At 42.9% G+C, this 19,907-nt stretch overlaps 1 protein-coding gene across 4 annotated transcripts in view; it reads right to left on the reverse strand.

Moving 5' to 3' along the window:
* The window catches only part of GLRB (glycine receptor beta), a 123,940-nt gene that overhangs the window by 40,024 nt on the left and 64,009 nt on the right, over positions 1-19,907 (reverse strand). For all 4 annotated transcript variants that reach the window (XR_012803612.1, XM_075612632.1, XM_075612622.1 and 1 more), the window contains one exon: positions 9,968-10,035. Coding sequence is in view for 3 of the 4 variants with exons in the window: in XM_075612622.1 (XP_075468737.1) it covers positions 9,968-10,035 (68 nt within the window). In the remaining variant the exon portion in view is untranslated. The remainder of the gene's footprint in view (positions 1-9,967; positions 10,036-19,907) is intronic.

Below are 19,907 nucleotides of genomic sequence, written 5' to 3' on the forward strand. Positions count from 1 at the left end.
AGAGAACCCCCCACAGGGGAACACCTTTGGTGACAATCAAATCCATATGTGAAGCCATTTAAACTCTGAACAGAAATGGGACTTATTAGAGATATTTAACCAATTCAGGGATGTGTTTTCTGAAGTTTAGTGAATAGGTCACATAAACTCATTATCTTGGTCAAATATGTTTAAAAATACTCTGCTCTGCTTTTCATGATAAGAATGACAATAAAAGTTAAGTAATGTTAAACTTTTGTTTAAAAACTTTTTCAATGCCATAATAATTTTTCTAATCTCCTGATCGAACAATCCTGATTATTTTTACACAACAGTATTCTCGTGAAAAAACTGAAAAGCCAACATGAACATGTGTGAACCGACAAAAGGCAAGAAGAGGACACATGTCAACAAGGATCCTGGTTCTTCAAAAGTTATAGGATAGAACAACCAGTTCATTGTTAGTGCTACAAAGTATGAACCGGAAAGTTAATGGACTGTGTCCCCAAACAACTAATCGATATTCATATATAAATGTCATAATATGGAGTACTGACCAATTGGAAACCGGGTCATATGTAAATCATCCATGCATTTGTTGAAATCCTCCTCTTGGTGTGTTTAATGGAACTGTGTGTTGACCCACCAACCATGACACAAATATAGAAGAGTGATGAAGTATTAAAATGATGAAATTAGGTGGCGTGGGTGGGATTAGGGTATCCGCAAGCTGGGACCCAAATGGAAAAACTCCACCTAGAAACCCCTATGTAAATCCTCCAGTGAATGACACGCCTTCCTCAATGATGTGTACACATATATGCAGTGGTATCCATAATATCACAACAGTTTTCAGGTAACAGTTTTTAGTTATGTCTGAAGAGTCAGGAAGCTGGTATTACTCAAGGCACCCATCCCGTCAGAACTCAGTGGGTGTGCTTCCCAAATAAAGTAAGCAAGGACGATCTGGCTAAACAGCAGGTGAGAAGAATTACAGCTCGTTGAAAAAAGCCAGGGTCCAAAAAAGTTAAAAAACTTTAAAAGGAGTTTAAAAGGATAAAAAGGAGTTTAAATCAAAAACAACGGGGGAAGTGTTTCCAATGAGACAGTTTGCGAACTGTAGAACAGATTTTGTGGTATACTTATTGGAGTGCCCTTGTGGCCTCCAATATGTAGGGAAAACAATTAGACCACTAAGAGTTCGCATTCTCGAACACATAAGTAACATTACGAGAAAATTGCTCACCCATAGTGTTCCTAAACATTTTTTAATGACGCATAATGCTAATCCTGCAGGACTAAAATATAGAGCATTAGAATGTGTGGAGAAACATTGGAGAGGGGGAGATAGAGAAAAAAAGACTCATCCAGAGAGAAAGTTTCTGGATTTACAAATTAAAAACACTCGAACCCCATGGTCTTAATATAGATATACTGTACACATCACTGCATTTTTATAACATTTTAGATATAGATATCACTGTATTTTTTATAAATTATTAGATCACCTTTTTTATATTTTGAGTTATTTTTAATAACTTAATACTATTTATTGAGGTTGGCTAGTTTTAATTTTATGAGATGAGCCTTGCTTCTTTTATTTCCCCCTTTTTTCTCAATACTCTTCTTTTACTTACCTAACTAGGTTTATTGTCTATTTATGTATTCTAATACTATGTTTTTGTCATCCTTAGGAACCATCCATATAGTTAGGTCTTAATGTATTTTTGTCATTAAAGTTTATTATGTTTTTTAGAGTAGGATGCAACACAAGATTCTTTAGGGAGTTAATAAAAGGGTAACTATAAGGGATACATCGTTATCCTTTGTAAGTTGTGCTTCACGATAGGCCGTTTTTCTCACATGTACTTTAATAGATGTGGTGATTGGATGCGCTATACAATAAAATATCCAGCAGCCAATGGCAAAGTATCATTGACTCCTGAAGAAGCCATCTGCGAAACGCAGAATCATACGTGCGTTGAGTCTCTGGTACTTGCGGCTGCTTTCCTAGTTGTATCCGGGTCCTGTTGAGCCGTCACGTGGGGCGCAACTACCGCGAGAGGAGGAGAACCCAGAAGTCCTGTGACGCGACCACTGGAGGAGACGTCAGCGCAACGGACCCTCCGTGAGAGCTTTCCACACCACGGCACTCACTCCTCTCCACTCCCGGGCAACTCTGCGCCGCACCTTATGCTCCTTATGCTTGTGCATGGGGCTGTCTTGTGAGTTCCCCCTGCCTACACTATTTGTATCTGTATCTCCCTGAATATATTTTGTTGATCCTACCATTACGGTCTCAGTGGTCATTTTGCTGCAACCTCAACCCAGTGTGCAGCTTTCATACACATAGTTGTCCACATTGAGGAGACTTTTTTATTTTTTATTCACCTGAGTGTGTGTTTCTCACCTGTGTGTTTTTACACCCGCTGTTTTTTTCCCCCATTTTTTTTTTACCCATGTTATCAAGTCATCCCTCTGTTTATTGTTAAGAGGTCATTTTTCATATAGGCTTTGTGCCTTTTTATTTCATTTATCCTCTCAGTCCATTTGTTTTGAGAGGTTTTGTGTAAATAAGGTGGATCAGAAAACGATTGACTTTTATGTAGCCATTCACCCCCTGCTATAATGTCATCATAGCAAATAAATGGCAAAACATAGGCACACAACTAATCTTTTCTGTCAATGATAAAATAGAACAGTAAAGCACTTTTTTACAAGAACAGATTACCGCTGAAAAGAAAAGATCACTGGGCACCAAGCCATAAGGTTATGTAAGTATTGTATTTTCTCGTTTAGCACTGCTTCTTTTACAGTAATGTAATGGAAGGAGATACTAACTGACAATACAAACTGATGTAACTTATAAATAGGGTGCAAGTTTTCCATTGTGTAATTCACTTACTGGCTTACACATCATAAGAATAGTATTGAAGTGTTCAAGGGTAGGTATCAGGAGTACCAACATGACCTATATCAATCAGCTATTTTAATAAGTACTTAAGGCAAGAATTTATAAAAAAAAAAATGTATGCAGGTGTACGCTTCCTATCAAATGAAATGTGCAAATATTGACATTAATTGATTAGACAGAGGAGGTTTTTTTTTTTGTATTTTGTTAATTTTACATTTTAGATGCAAACATTGGCAGAGATTAGAACAAACAGAATTAATTTAGGTTTTGGGAACATCACCTGTTTCATATTTTAAATCTGTGTCAGCAAGTTAAAAGAGTACGAATTCAGGGAGTGTTCTTTTCCTGTAACAGTTAAAGCTTTTAACTATATCATTTGTTAAGAGTTTTTGTCAAATGTTATACAAGCTTTTTTGTACATAGTTGAAATTTGCATGGCCCTCTTTCAATCCATTGTTAATGAGGTTTAATTTAATTGCAACTAAATTTACCATTGGTACAATTACCAACCATATATTCCTGGGGGGGATATTCTAGTAGCTGCGAGAAGTCCATATCCGTGCGGAAGTTATTTTGCTCAGATATGGAGGTTGCCGATTTTTCCTCTCCAACTCAAGCTTGGTGAGATTGCTGAAGAAGATGCAGAATTGCATCATTACAAGCCGCACAACCTATTTCAGGTCTGCTGAGCATGCGTTACTTAATTAATATGCCTAATTAACTATTCTATTTTAATTTCTGCTCTACACTACTGTCTAACTCATGATGTACTCATGATATTTTTGGGTATGTGGCTTGGTACCCCTGGGTCCCCCTTCGTCCCCTTATCTTCAGCTGCGGCTGCGCAAATGGAGAGAGTGCGGGGAGGGCTGCGGGTGAGCGCGCGGCAGTTGTGGTGGGGGCTGGAGCGGCGATTCGGTCGCCGGAGCTCCACAAAGCAGGCAGTGACCATCTTTAGACTCCATACGCATGCACAGTACGGCCCACGCATGTGCAGTGTCTCCCCATAGTGCGGCAGGCATCTTGTGCACCTCGCGCATGCGCCGAAGGCATTGCAGATGCGACTATTACACATAGGCTCCGCATGGGGAACAACATTACTCAGCAGCCCCTAGGGCTGCAAGATCACCTGCTGCATTACAGCCAATAGGGCTCCTGGATCCTCCTGCTCTGCAATTGATACATTTGGCGCGCTGAGGAGACCACGCCAGTCAGAGATAGCATTTCTAAGATTGTAAGCTCTTCTGGGCAGGGACTCCTTTTCCTAAATGTTACTTTTATGTCTGAAGCCCTTCTTCCCATTATGTGTTATTTGTATTATTTATTATTTATATTATGTCACGTGTATTACTACTGTATAGCGCTATGTACATTAATGACGCTATATAAAGATATACTCTACATACATACATACAAGATGAAAGAATGGGTGTGAGGAGCAGAAATTATAGAAGACAAACATACAAAATAAAATCTGGCGCATTAGGTGGATGGGTTGTCAGCTCATCAACGGAGACTCTTTGACAAATTACATCTTACAATTAAAGAATAAATATGTGCACTAAACAGAGGATTTGTACAGAGGAATAATAAAGAGAAGTGGAAAGAAAGGTTCAAGAGAAGACAATTCTGCAAACATGTATAGTAGAATGAGGGAGGCTAAATGTTCAATATAAATATAATTTGCACGGTATAAATAGCATGTAATTATATTTATCACTGATTAGGCACTTCTAGCAGCTTGCTCTTGTAACTGCAAGCAAGAATTTCATGAAATAATATATCCCTGTACATGTTTAAGAACGTTATTGATTATGTTGTGCAGTTTGAATACATAGGGGGTCATGCACTAAGCTCTGTTAAGTCGTTTTTAGAGCGCAAAGTGCTCTTAGAACGTGATGTTGCGCTGAACACGATGCACTAAGCCACGCAAACAGTCACTTTGCGCTCTAAAACTGACTTTTTTCAGGAATTTTTTCTAAGTCCAACTTTGCTCGTTCGTTACCCTGTTTGCGTTAAATTTTGCCCTTAAGCGGGATGCACTAAGCTATGTAACCTTAGCGTACGCGAAAGTTGCGTTCAACAGAACACGTCAGCTCAAGGTAGACGCAAAAAAAGCTGGACTTTAAAAAATGTATTGCTTTACATTTTTGCATGCGCAACACCCATACAACAGGCCGGCGAGTGTCCCCGGCTGACCCCGCGGGAGTCCCCGAGGGAGGCCGTGGGTCGCGGGGGTGTCTCTTGGGGTACCCGCGGGCCTGCGGTACCAAGGTAGCCAGCTAATCCAATGAATACAAGCAATAACAACATCAACAATGAATTAATTAAACCATTAACCAATCAAAACAATTAATTCCTAAACCAACTCAAAATGAATAGTAACACTAAATTTCTTATGTGGATGTGATTGTTTGTTTTTTTCCTGCTTAATGCTAATAAAATGTTTGCGATTGGTGTTCGTTTGTAGTTAATGTTAGCTAATGAGTTTTATGGTTATTTCAGATATTGTTTGAATTTATTTCTTTGTCTTTTAATGTTTACAGTCATTAATGTTGTAGTAATTCATTGGTTTGATTGGTTAGGGTTACTATTCATTTTGAGTTGGTTTAGTAATTAATTGGTTTCATTGGTTAATGGTGTAATTAATTCATTGTTGATGTTGTTATTGCTTGTATTCATCGGATTAGCTGGCTACTGTTTTTATTTACTTTATTTAGGTATGCTAATGCAGTGTTTAATAATGGGAAATAATCTATTATCCATATCTGAATAATAGTTATTTTGCACATTACTGTACGGGTTTGGGCGGAGGGGGGGAGGGGTCGTGTATTGATGTTTGTTAAATCTTTTTTAATATACATGTGTTTCATAGTGTAGATGTGCAGGGGGTCTCCGGAGCTGGCCCGCGTTGGTTGGGGACCCCCTGCTTCCCGAGATACAGGCACCTTTATGGGGTGCCGGTATCCCCTGCAGTTTCAAGCTTCCGTGTCACGTGATCGGGACATTTAAATTCTGCAGGGGATACCGGCACCCCATAACGGGGCCTGTATCTCCTGAAGTAGGGGGTCCTCGGACCTGAAACCAATGCGGTTCAGCTCCGGAGACCCCCTGCTCATGTACACTATTATTAAAATGATTTTAATTAGTGTACGATCGCCTGTAACAGCCTTGCATGGAGATGCAAATCTCCATGCAAATGTTACATGCAGCTTTTTTTTCTATCAGCTAGCGTACGTGAAATTTAAGAACGCTAGCAGGGGGGGGAAAAGCAACACGTACGCTGTGAGTGTTTTGATCACGTACGTTAAAAAATAGGCTCAAGGCCTTAGTGAATCGCGTCCCCGGCCTCACTTTTTAACGGACGTGCTTTTTTTGAACATCAGAACGCAAACCCATTGAGCTTAGTGCATAGCCCCCATAGTGTACTGTTTGGGTACCTATTGGGGTCAATGAAATATCATTATACCAAGTTGCTATCCAAAATGCCATCCACTAATGCTCTTTTCTGAAAAAGTGCCTTTTACTCAGCATGACGGTCTAAAGTTTGCTCTTTTTTGTAAAAAATTTCTTTTTATGTAACAAAATGACACATTTTGTGTAAGCTGTGTTCTAAATTTGTTTGTTCTATTTCTCAATATACCTTTTAGCAACTACATTTTTCAGTCTTCAAAATTGGACTTTTGTTATCTTATTTACTGGTATTCATAGGCAGGATTGCCAACTCAATAGAAACGGATGGCGACTGAATAGGATATTGGCTTTTACTGAATGTTGGAAAACATTATTCAGAGGACTAGGCAAATACAGTGCTATTTAATTAACACAAAGGAAAACCAAAACATAGCCTCATACAGTAGCTAAAAAAACATGGGCAAAATCAATACAAAAAATAGCACAACATTTATTTGACATAGAAAGCAATGTTTTTTTTTTTTCAATTAACAATTCTTTGGCACAGATTTTGACCTAGTTTTGCAACGAGGAGTCTTTCATAAAAAAAATTGCATGGCTTAGCAGTCTATTTATGAGTTCTCCAACTGCAAAAATGGAGTGAATTCAGTTTAAAAAAAAAAATAACAACAAACATTTGTAATCTTATTGCTTTCAATGCAATCCTATCAAATCCCTGATTACTTATAAAATTCTCCTCACTTTTAAGGCTATACACTCCTCTGCCCCATCCCTCACACCTCAACTCTAATTTCTCTCTATACACCTGCCTGACTCTTGCGTTCTGCTCATGAAAGTCTTCTGTCTACCTTTTCTGTATCTAAAGCCCCCTCCCAGCTAAAACCTCTCTCACTCACGGCTTCACACCTCTGGAATGCCCATCCCCTCAATATCCGACTGGCACCCTCTATTTTCACCTTTAAAGCCAACCTTAAAACACACCTCTTTAATTAAGCATTTGGCAGCTCGGTTGGCTGATACTATATATCTCATATGCATTTACCTTGACCCCTTGAAGATGCACGTACAATAACAGCAACCCCCCCACTGTCTGTAAATTGTCCCTACTTAACACTTCGATTGTAAGGTCTTCGGGGCAGGGACTTCTTGTCCTAATGTTACTTTCACGATGAAGCTCTTATTCCTATTATGTCATGTGTATTACTGCTGTAAAGCGCTATGTACGTGGAAGGATCTATATAAATATACACATAAATAAGTCTGGTGCTGGTTTTTGCTCAAAATTCCTATCCCAGTGTAGCCCCCTGTAAACAGCACAGGCTATACATATCTTTCTCCTACTGTGGTAAGTCCTGTTAAGGGCAGGCACCAGCAGTAATCATCGGTTTTCTCCCTTCACGCCCTGCCCTGAGTGATAGATGCAGGCCCCTGACTCTCCTGCAGGCATGAGACAGAGGGGAGGTCCTGCTGACATCATGAGGGGTGGGGCTGACTCTATTTAGCAGCCAGATCCTGTGAGTGTCAGTTAGTCTACTTCTAGGAAGTCTGTCCTGGGAGTTGGAGGAGAGAAGTAGGTCGAGCTCTCTCCTGGGAGCAGGAGAGTTACAAAGAGAACTCTGGCCTATGATAGTTGGCGAGTGAGCAGAGCTCCGGTGGGACCAATGCCTCTCACCCCGATGAGGGGGTGATGGGAAGGATCTACCCCCGCCCAGAGGGGACCCTCTGAGGTGGGCACCGGGGTATTGAGGCCCCTCACAGACCATCCTGTCGGGGTACCTCTTGGAGGAAAGGAGAGGAGAGGAGAAAGGCTGGACACCTTGGGATTTCTGTGTGTGCTGCTCCTATTGCTGTTGTTGTTGCGGCTGCGTGCTGCAAGGCTGCTGTGTGCGAACTAGACACAATAAAGAGAGACATTGCTGATCTTACTAAAGACTGTTGTGTGATTCTGGAGCATACACCCTGGGACCGGGGTCAATTCTTCTATACCCCATATCCCTGGGAAGGTATAGAGGATGGAGGCGCTGCACCACCACTAAAAGAATGAGGCAACTACCCCAGAAGCCTGGTCCTGTGTCCCCAACAACATCGCGGGAAGCTCAGGCCCTCCTGTTACCTGCAGGTATACGCACCACTCAAACACATGTAACCAGCCCTCACACACCCTAGATATAGCATCTGTGTCTGGGGGGGGGGAATATGGGTTACACCAGTTTTGAAGTTTGGAAATTAGAATGAATACACCACATGGTGGGCAATATATCAAAGTCTTCCAGCTGCAAAAATCCAGTTGTACATATGGAACCTTAATATGGTGCAATTTGCTTGTTCAAACGTCTCCCCAGATTTGCAGCTAATATACAACATTTAAACATAAACCCTGTAGTCTCTATATAACTACTAAGGAAGTGATCAATTAACATAAAGGATAAGCAAAGAGAAGTTTGTTTAATGCATTGCTCCATTTTCTGCTGGCAGTTGCATACAATGTAAGAAAAAGTGTTCTAAATGTGATGCAAATTGTTAGCCAGAAAAGTTTACATCACAAGGAGCATGGGCACCGATACAAACTGGGTATACATACTTGGGTATGATTTTAAATTGGGAGACAAATTCAGGCCGGGTTATACGCGGATCCACGTTGTAGCGGATCGCGCTATAATGGGGTTGAGCTGTATCAAATTCTGTATCTCTTTCCTTTATGTTTTCTTTCTTTCAAACCGATATGCCAGATTTCCAGTGGCATAAAGATATCTAAATAGCAGTTCAACATGCAATTTAAGAAAAACCTTAAAGATGCTTCTTATGAACAGCTCAGTGAGAACTCTGCAAAGGGGAGAACTAGATGTACATGGTTTTTATTCTCAGCTTAAACAATTGTGCTATTACAGTATGTTAAGATTGATAAAGAGACAGTGAGGTAATTTACTAGATGATTAGCGCTTACAATGCAGTATTAACCATTAAATGCATTTCATGAGCTTCTGCACTTTAAGACGTCAAGAAAGATCATATTCATTTAAAGACGCAGCCGCTCCTAAAACCAAATGGCAACAGCATATTTAATGGATTACATATAGGTGATTGACACTATTTAAAAAAATAAAAATAAAACAAGTATAAGAATTTTTAAGTCATTTTTAAACTTTTAATTTCTCCACCGGAATCAAATGCTTTGCGTTATTCTACGATCGTTAACTAAACCTGTTTAAGGTAAGCGTTTGTAAACTGTTGTATAAACACAGACTGTAGAAGTAAATTGTTAATCCAGACTCTTTTCCTTTTGTTCTTTTGATTGGTTTAATCATGCTGATACACCTACTGTAGCCAAGGAAATAAAGGGAAGGTACACTAATTACCAAATACGACTGCAATTACATAAAGCCTGAGGACAAAAGACCTATTTGTTTCAACACGTGAAAATTTTGCTTTTAGGATGACTAATTCTTTCTCAGGAAATGAACTAGACAAATTGCGCAAAAGAACCATCTGTAATGCTGAAGCAGGAGGTGCAGTGTAAATTATTTCTTGGGTAAACACAGCAATGGACAATGCATGAACAATGTACTGTAGGCAGTTGACATTGTACCCAAGATTTGTTTTTGTTATTACAGGTAAAACAATGTGAAATATAGGCTTATTTTTTTGTACTTTTGTACTTACCATGGTTGTCTCTTGTATAGATCCAAAACTGTTAATAAAAATGTTGACTATGACTTCAACTGGAATACCTGAAAAAGCAAGAGAAACAATAAAAGATAAAGCATTATGTATCATTTGTATTATTATGGTTAGAACTAATAATATTAATACTAATATTGCTCCCTATCAGAAAGCAAGAAACAGATAAAATGTGTGGATAAGTAATACGATGTATTGAATGTATTACAGTACAGTATTTGCCTTCATCATTGGCAATGATATAAACAATTATGGTAACAACTATTTGTTAATGGGAAGAAACCCCTGGACACATCATGCTATGAAATGCACCCTACTATTTTACATTAGCTGAACAAAATCATTGAAAAACCATTCTATCAAATGTTTAAGGTTGTTTTCAGATTCCATACCCCTACTCTTGCATTAAGCAGATGTGTGACGTTTATTTAAGAGGGGATGGATGTAGATTGCAATGTTAATAAATAATCTAGAATATTTCTTAGAGATTAAGGGACAAAATCCCAATGGATCCATCTATCAAAGTGTATAAACTATTATTGACTGTAAACAGCCAGCCACCAGGTAAATGGCTGTCGATGATCAATAATGTTCATCACACTATTGTTAAAAGACCTGTAAATCTTTTAATCATGGAACCAATATTTGTAATTATTATTGTTTTATAATGACTGTTTCTCATAAAAAAATAAACACAAATGTAGGCTAAGAAAAATACATTGCAGTGTCTAACTGATGTTAGAACAGCTGTTAGTAACAGTCACACAGCCTGAAAAAGGGACTTTAATGGCCATAATGGTTAATCAATTGTAACGTCAGTACCTTTTTACCCTATACAGCTAAACCCCGTTATAACGCGGTCCTCGGGGTCCACCCCGAGACCACCGCGTTACTTACGGGGTCGCGCTAATTTAAAAAAAAAAAAAATGGCTGCCGCATCAGTGGATATTTACCCCGCGGTCCCGGCTTCCCCGTCACCGCGTGACAGGAGATGGGAGGGGGGATTCCCCTCCGGCTTCAGCTTCCCCTGTCACCGCGGGACAGGAGATGGGAGGGGGGATTCCCCTCCGGCTTCAGCTTCCCCTGTCACTGCGGGACAGGAGATGGGAGGGGGGATTCCCCTCCGGCTTCAGCTTCCCCTGTCACTGCGGGACAGGAGATGGGAGGGGGATTCCCCTCCGGCTTCAGCTTCCCCTGTCACCGCGTGACAGGAGATGGGAGGGGGGATTCCCCTCCGGCTTCAGCTTCCCCTGTCACCGCGTGACAGGAGATGGGAGGGGGGATTCCCCTCCGGTTCTGGCTTCCCCTGTCACCGCGGGACAGGAGATGGGAGAGGGGATGCCCCTCCGGCTTCCGCTTCCCCTGTCACCGCGTGACAGGAGATGGGAGGGGGGATTCCCCTCCGGTCCGGCTCCCCCCCGCCGCAGCACAGGGCCCTCGCGCCGCAATACAGGGCCCCCTGGCCCTGCCGTAGCGCAGGGTCGTCCTGCCCCCCCCCCCCCATGCCCCCCCGCGCTGCACCGGGCCATCCCACCAGCCCCCGCAGCATCGGGGGCCCCCGCAGCCATCATCCCCCTCCACCGCAGCACCACCCCCCCGGCACGCCCCCCCCCCCCCTGCAGCCACATGCCTCACCAATCATCCCCAAGGTAAGGCTGATTTATGTATATGTGTAGTGTGTGTGTGTGTGTGTGTGTGTAGTGTGTGTCAGTGTGAGCAGTGTGTGTGCAGTGTGCAGTGTGTGCAGTGTGTGCAGTGTGTGCAGTGTGAGCAATGAGCAGTGTGTGCAGTGTGAGCAATGAGCAGTGTGTGTGCAGTGTGTGTCAGTGTGAGCAATGAGCAGTGTGTGCAGTGTGAGCAATGAGCAGTGTGTGCAGTGTGAGCAATGAGCAGTGTGTCAGTGTGTGCAGTGTGAGCAATGAGCAGTGTGTCAGTGTGTGCAGTGTGAGCAATGAGCAGTGTGTTTGCAGTGTGCAGTGTGTGTCAGTGTGAGCAGTGTGTGTGCAGTGTGAGCAATGAGCAGTGTGTCAGTGTGTGCAGTGAGCAGTGTGTGTGCAGTGTGCAGTGTGTGTCAGTGTGAGCAGTGTGTGTGCAGTGTGAGCAATGAGCAGTGTGTGTGCAGTGTGCAGTGTGTGTCAGTGTGAGCAGTGTGTGTGCAGTGTGAGCAATGAGCAGTGTGTCAGTGTGTGCAGTGTGAGCAATGAGCAGTGTGTCAGTGTGTGCAGTGTGAGCAGTGTGAGCAATGAGCAGTGTGTGTGCAGTGTGCAGTGTGTGTCAGTGTGAGCAGTGTGTGTGCAGTGTGAGCAATGAGCAGTGTGTGTGCAGTGTGCAGTGTGTGTCAGTGTGAGCAGTGTGTGTGCAGTGTGAGCAATGAGCAGTGTGTCAGTGTGTGCAGTGTGAGCAATGAGCAGTGTGTCAGTGTGTGCAATGAGCAGTGTGTGTGCAGTGTGCAGTGTGTGTCAGTGTGAGCAGTGTGTGTGCAGTGTGAGCAATGAGCAGTGTGTCAGTGTGTGCAGTGTGAGCAATGAGCAGTGTGTGTGCAGTGTGTGTCAGTGTGAGCAGTGTGTGTGCAGTGTGAGCAATGAGCAGTGTGTGTGCAGTGTGCAGTGTGTGTCAGTGTGAGCAGTGTGTGTGCAGTGTGAGCAATGAGCAGTGTGTCAGTGTGTGCAGTGTGAGCAATGAGCAGTGTGTCAGTGTGTGCAGTGTGAGCAATGAGCAGTGTGTGTGCAGTGTGCAGTGTGTGTCAGTGTGAGCAGTGTGTGTGCAGTGTGAGCAATGAGCAGTGTGTCAGTGTGTGCAGTGTGAGCAATGAGCAGTGTGTGTGCAGTGTGCAGTGTGAGCAATGAGCAGTGTGTGTGCAGTGAGTGTGTGCAGTGAGTGTGTGCAGTGAGTGTGTGCAGTGAGTGTGTGCAGTGAGTGTGTGCAGTGTGTGCAGTGTGCAAAAAAAAAAAAAATGTTAAAAATTTTTTCAAAACGGGAGCCACGGGAAAACCGCGTTATAACCGAATCGCGGTATAGCGAGGCGCGTTATAACGGGGTTTAGCTGTATTTGTTTTTGTGAGAAACAAATCTTTATTCTATGGACTAACACAATACTTACTAACCTTTACATTCTGAAATATTGGTTTATATGGATGTAGCAAGTGACTTTGTTCCCCCAGATAACACAAAATATCCTGTTGCAATACATAATATCACAGCATTTGTTTAAGATTCAATAGCAGCTTTGGTGTAGAATATCACAACATATCCTACCACATCTCAACAGAGGGAAGAATAAAGTCTGCTACGTCTGCACATGGCAAGAACACAAACGCAGTTTTACTTTTATAAGAAAAAAGTAAGCAAACAAATGTTGTACAGTAGGTGTCATCTTTCGGTTCTGAACAACGTGTCATATAGAAAACTGCTGTTCAACAGGTAATAACACTGCCATCATGGACTGAGATCAAACTAAAAGTAAAGTTGCATAGAGTGGTTTCAAATAGACGTAACGTATTTGTCGAAATTCAATTTGTGTTTTTTCTTCTTCAAAATCATGACTATGGTGCGATTCTTTCCTGGTTTTTTTTTTTTTGTGTGTGATAATTTATTAACTTTCACCTACTGTAGAAGTGAAAGTTGTCTTTGCGAATTTGCAAACTTTCACCTATAGGTATAAGCAAAATTGCACTTGATGAACTTTTGCTAATTTTCACTTTTTTGTGTGTTCCAATGTAAAGAAATTTTTTGAATATTTAAAAGTGCAAAAAAAAAAATAATCAGTGTTAAGCATAATATCTAAACGTGTTCTCTTGGTTCTAGTGCATTTGAATTAGTTCATCAATGAGTATTACAGTGATCAGTATAGTTGGCAAAGTCTCCATTGTTTCTAGAACTGCATAACGTGCAAAGATATTTATAACAATGTGAACATGGGTACATAGCCAGCAAATGCAGTTTACTGTAGACATGTACTGTACTGCAGATATGTATTTCGATATATTGTTAACAATATTAAACATGGAAAATGCAATGTTAATGTAACATGGAGCTGGGGCAAACTGGGAGTGATTCAAGATAACAGCCCCTATTCAATATGTTATCTATCCACTTTCCCAAGCTGGAGAAAAGAACAACTTCATACAAATAAATGGGGATATAATCAGTGGTGGTATTCAGAAATTTTAGCAACCGATTCTCTCTCACCTTACCGCCAAAACACAGAGAACCTGAACGGAACCCGGGAAACAAACCCGGGGCACCAGAGCCTAACTCGGTCCAAACCATGTCATTTATAAATGACCTGACTGTTATGTAATTTTTTCAAAATGTTACTCCAAGTATTCACCAATTTATATTGTGTCGTAAAAATTCTGGGGAGTAGTCTTGGAAGGGAGTCCCCCTTCCGAGGATTATTTTTCCAGGAAATAGAATATGAAATAATGCAAATTAATGCAAATTGGTGCATGCTTGGGGTGAAATTTAGAACAAATGACATAATCATCATTTATAAATAACTGACCTGCAGTCATACTGTACATGGCGAGCAATACTAATCTTAATGCTCCTCCCACAAATTCCAAGATTGTTGTGCCCCTCCTCATCCTCTCTCTCTCCCCTTATCCTCTCACCCTCCTCCTTCTCTTGTACCCCTCCTTTCTTCCTCTTACCCCCCCTCCCTTCCTCCTCTCACCCACTCCCTTCTACTCTCACCCCCACTCCCTTCCTCCTCTCACCCCCCTCCATTCCTCCTCTCACCCCCCTCCATTCCTCCTCTCACCCCCCCTCCCTTCCTCCTCTCACCCCCCTCCCTTCCTCATCTCACCCCCCTCCCTTCCTCCTCTCACCCCCCCTCCCTTCCTCCTCTCACCCCCCCTCCCTTTCTCCTCTCACCCCCCCTCCCTTTCTCCTCTCACCCCCCCTCCCTTTCTCCTCTCACCCCCCCTCCCTTTCTCCTCTCACCCCCCCCTCCCTTTCTCCTCTCACCCCCCCCTCCCTTCCTCCTCTCACCCCCCCTCCCTTCCTCCTCTCACCCCCCCTCCCTTCCTCCTCTCACCCCCCCTCCCTTCCTCCTCTCACCCCCCCTCCCTTCCTCCTCCCTGTAATTCTCACCCCCACTGGGCAGCCAGGCACACACACACACACACAATACACACGGGACACAGACAGGACAGAGACAGGCAGGTGACACATACAGGCAGCCAGGACACACACAGGCAGGCAAGACACCAGCAGGACACAGCCTCACCTCTCTCTGTTGCATGTTTTTCCTCCGTTCTTTGGCCCCACCCCCAGGCTCCTACTACCTCCTCCTGATTGGCTGCAGTACACAGCAGCAGCCAATCAGGATGGATCAGGCTGCCCAGCCTCCTAGCGGAAGCACTGCTCTCTCCCTCCTCGCACCGGTTCGGCGAACATGAGAAATTCTAGGTACAGGGTCGCACGAACAGGTGCGAACCGGCTGAATCCCACCACTGGATATAATCTTCTCCAGCACAGAGAAGCAGCTTCAAAGCATATTGAGTTGGGGCCTATGGGAAAGATTCACAAAAGTGAGAAAGACATTAACTATCAATATTGTTGAAAAAAAAATAGAAGATATGGCAGGAAGGGGTTTTGTCTAAATATTTTACACTTAAAAGGTACAAAAATTCCCTGTTGTTTACCTGTGTATAATACAGAATTTTGCAAAGATTTTAGCAATTTTATTGTCTTTTTTGAACAAATGTAACCAAACTTAAAAAGCAAATACTTGTCTCCTTTTGTTTCTTTAAATACTAGGCACGATTTCTTTTTCTTTGGAGGTCTGAATAGGGAGGTATTGTCAATCAAGTATTTTATCTACCCTTCTCAAACCTTGTCCTCATTAGAGAGCAAATAAAAAATAAGGGAGGGGGAAAGAGAGGGGCTTTGTCTATGCTAATGTTGAACACACAGTGACATCAGACAAAGGGGAGTAGTTAGAGGAAATCAAACATCTCCTACAGTATGGCTCAGCTTACCATGTTTACAAACTAATGTTTTTAGTTTTATAGTATTTAAAAATACTTGTAGGTGTCAGATGTACCACCTTGCTGTATACAGGGGGCCAGGTCAGAGCCGCTTTTCTCCTTGAGAGTCAAGTGCCCCTGCTGGACAATTCATTCTCTGGGCTGGAGGGCGGGGCACTCCCATGGAAAGGCACGTAAGCCCCCATTTTCAGCCAGTTTTCCAAGACTTGACAGGGTGAGGAGGAAAAGGCAGAGTCCAGGGAAGGTTGAGATCAAAGGAGTTATGCTGATTTTGCACACGGACCAGAAGTGGAGTCCTTTTCTTGGCTGCCAAATCAGCAGAATTCAATCCGCCCTCGTGGAACTCCAGCTCAGATGATCCCATCTGGCAATGGAGCTATAGGCACTTCTCTTATTGGCTGATCCGTATCTCCCGCTCAACTTTACTTCATGATCGCCAAACGTCTAGACCTGTACCTGCACACCCCTCTTCTGTGATTGGCCAGTCTGTCCTTCTTGATGCCCTGTGATTGGTCGAGCTCTGTTTCTCCATACATTCAAATGGCAGGGGAAAATCTACAAATGAAACCATTCCCGAGTTTCAGGCAGTGGGATGTTGCACGTGGGTAGTCTCAGTGATTGGAGACTACCTGGATGTAAGGATTCCACTTGTTCCATATCTGTATTTTAGCTCTGGTCCTGGTTTTTGCTGGAAATTGCCCTCCCTTGGCTGTTGCGGCCACCTATTAAGGCTGCACTTTCTATAGGATGTTGCTGAGCAAGGTTCCTGTTCCTATTGCAGTCCCAGCCTAGTTACTCCTGTCATTTTGATACTGAATTCCATTGCTGACCTCTGCCTGTGACCCCTGCGCTGCACCAACTGCCTTGACCTCAGCCTGTGACCTCTGCACCTTGCCTTGATGCCTGCAAACCTACTTTGTTTACTCTAAAAAGACTGTCCCTTGGTCCTGGTCGGTGAATATATACCGCTACCATAGCCATGCGGGTCCGCTTCCTGTTCTGAGACAAGTACCTTTCTACTAGAAATACAAGCCAGCGGACATTGGAAGACTTTTAAGCCACAGAGGCCTGATGAGCAGGACATGACGTGTGTAAGTGGGCTTATGTTGTGCCCAGCACCTAGTGAGTTAGGAGACCCCAATTAACCCTGTAAGTACTGAATCTGGCTATTTTATAGCATTTATTGTGCATTTTAACTGTGTTTATTGTTTGGGATATTCCCTGTTGGCTTTTGCCATGATAAACCCCTGTATATTTAACCCTTGTGCCTTGTGCTGGGATCCCGAACCCAGTTAACACTCATAATCCCCCCAGTACTTAGTGTTTAGTCGACACAAGATTCAACACCATCTTGAGGAATTGCGTCGGAACTCACAGTCCTGGTCAAAGAATTTATGCAGGACAAGGAAGAGATCCCAGAGGGTCCAGTAACAGAGGCCCCGCTGCATCCACATTGTCCATGTCCAAAGTCTCCAGCATGGAGAGGGTCTGGAGTAATGTCCCAGGTGAGAATCCCCCGTCAGTCAGAATTTGCAATGTATTCGCTGTGTTGGTAACAGAAGCCACCACAGACCTGTGGTCTATGGCCCTACAGTTGCTGTTGTTTATAGTTCCAACTCCCCCCCCCCTGCATGTCACAGGTCCCCATCCCGCAATAGGGACTCACAGGGCAATGACTACCCGCGGTTGATGCTACTGTAGCTTCCCCAAGTTCAACAAACTATCCGGGGATATCGATGGTCATCTGCCGCTGTTCCTGCCCCTTCTCCCAAAGGAAGACTGTGTGAAGTATCTGACCCCAGAGCTAGCCAAGGGAGGTTGCGGAAGCCTACAGTAACCTCATTAGTATCACCAAATAAAATACTGCGGGGACATTTAAAAATAACTTAACAGAATATATCTGAAGTAATCTGTAAAAGTACATTCCGAAAGAGAAAAAATTAAAATCGCTGCAACCTTATGTCAGGTTGTATCCATAGCTGTAAGGAAGCATAGTTTTTTTTTTTTAGATATAAAGTATCAATACCACCATTGTAGCGGACTGCCTGCAATACCATGAAGTTGCTATTTTGTTTTGAAAAAGCAACCATGAGGACTAGACTAACCCTCTGAGAAAGCTGATTGCAAAACCTATGTTAGGGTTAAGCTGACGTCACACGCGCAGCTGATTGGAGAGTGCACGCCGTGCACAGCTGATCGGAGGCTCCACGCTAAACCCCTGCATTTCGGAATGTAATTTTACAGATAACTTCAGATATATTCTTAGATTATTTTTAAATGTCCCCTTAGTATTTTATTTGCTGATACTATTAAAGATTATTTTTATGTTCTAATCACATTGCTTGTTAGCTATTCTTAGGGAACTTTTCCCATTATGTATTCATGTTACACTGTAGTCGGCACCACAGACCACTGCCAGTGATTGGGGAATCCTTCCAGCTGTAGATATTGTGAGCCCCTTAATGTTCCAGAGTCGATGGGTAAGAAGTATATCCTCACGTGGTAGACTTTGCCGCAAGGTATCCCGAGGCAGTAGTGCTAACCTCCACAGAGGCCCGGAAGGTAGTGGAGGCACTCATTAACATATTTTCTCAGGTAGGTTTCTCAGATATTGCTCCAATATCTTTGGGGTTAAGTAACTCTGAACGGCCCCCTACCATACTCAGGTGAACGGACTGAGTGAGCAGTCCCATAGTACCCTTAAGCAGATGCTTCGGACGTTTGTTGAAGCAGAAGAGGGGAACTGAAAAGCTCACCTGCAACATCTCCTATTCGCATATAGAGAAGTGCCACAAGAGTCGACCAGTTTCCCCCCTTTTGCGCTTCTGTACGAACACTAGGTATGTGGACTTCTTGACCTGTTCCATGAGAGATGGCAGGAGGAAACCGCCACGACTGATACCTCTGTGGTTCATTACATGATGCCGGTTAGAGAGCGGTTAGTCAGTCTCATGGGGTTGACACAAGCTAACCTCAGGCCGGCTCACAACACGCAATAGTGCTGGTATGACCATAAGTCCCAGTTTAGAGAATTTATCCCAGAACTCGTCCACTTGCAAGAATAAGGTCATGGCTGCCTGGGCTAGACCATATACAGTTATCCGGCGTATAAATGAGAGAAACTACGTGGTCGACGAGGACTAGATTAGACAGCGGACCTACCACATAAATATGCTGAAGACATGCGTTGCTAGTGATACAGTGTTTGTAGAAATATGTAGCCCACCACTGGGAGATCCAGCAAGCCAAGCTGTGCCCGATGTTCTTGGGGAAGGCTGACAGAGAATCTCTGTGTAGCAAGTGAGGAACAGAACCCAGAAAGGAAAAAGATGGCGCTAAATGAGCTTGCAACAATGGTAGTAATGGTTTTGTTATCACTATATAAAAAGGAATGACGCCTGCTGCTGAGGTATATTAGAAGGAGTCTTCAATTCCCATATGTATATAAAGAATAAATGAAAAGAAAATATACTTCAGCGCATGGAATCAATTGAAAAGAGAATCCTATGTCTCAGAGGCCAAGGAATTCCAAATAAGACCTCACTCTAGGTAGTAGTACTAAACTTCTTTGTTTTTGCACGCTATAAAAAATGTTCAAATTTGACACAACCCCTGACGAAGCCCTTGACGGGAGAAACGCGTAGGGTTAATTATACAAACACTTGAACCTTTAACCAGTCAAAGAAGTGGTTTATGTGTGAGAAAGAGGACACATCCTTTCCATTTTTTCTGTTGGCGCCTGTACTCCTAGCATTTTTTATAGTGTGCAAAAACGAAGAAGTTTAGTACTACTACCTTTTTCTCATTAACAAATTTGACTGCCACATACCATCAGCTGGACTTCATTGGTTTTATTGATATAACATGTTTATGTGATTTCTCCTTAGAGTCAGCTTTTGGTGATTATCCGTGTTGGGGTCTGTTTGTAC

Source organism: Ascaphus truei, chromosome 1 (assembly GCF_040206685.1).
Source record: "Ascaphus truei isolate aAscTru1 chromosome 1, aAscTru1.hap1, whole genome shotgun sequence".
NCBI classification, from domain to species: domain Eukaryota; kingdom Metazoa; phylum Chordata; class Amphibia; order Anura; family Ascaphidae; genus Ascaphus; species Ascaphus truei.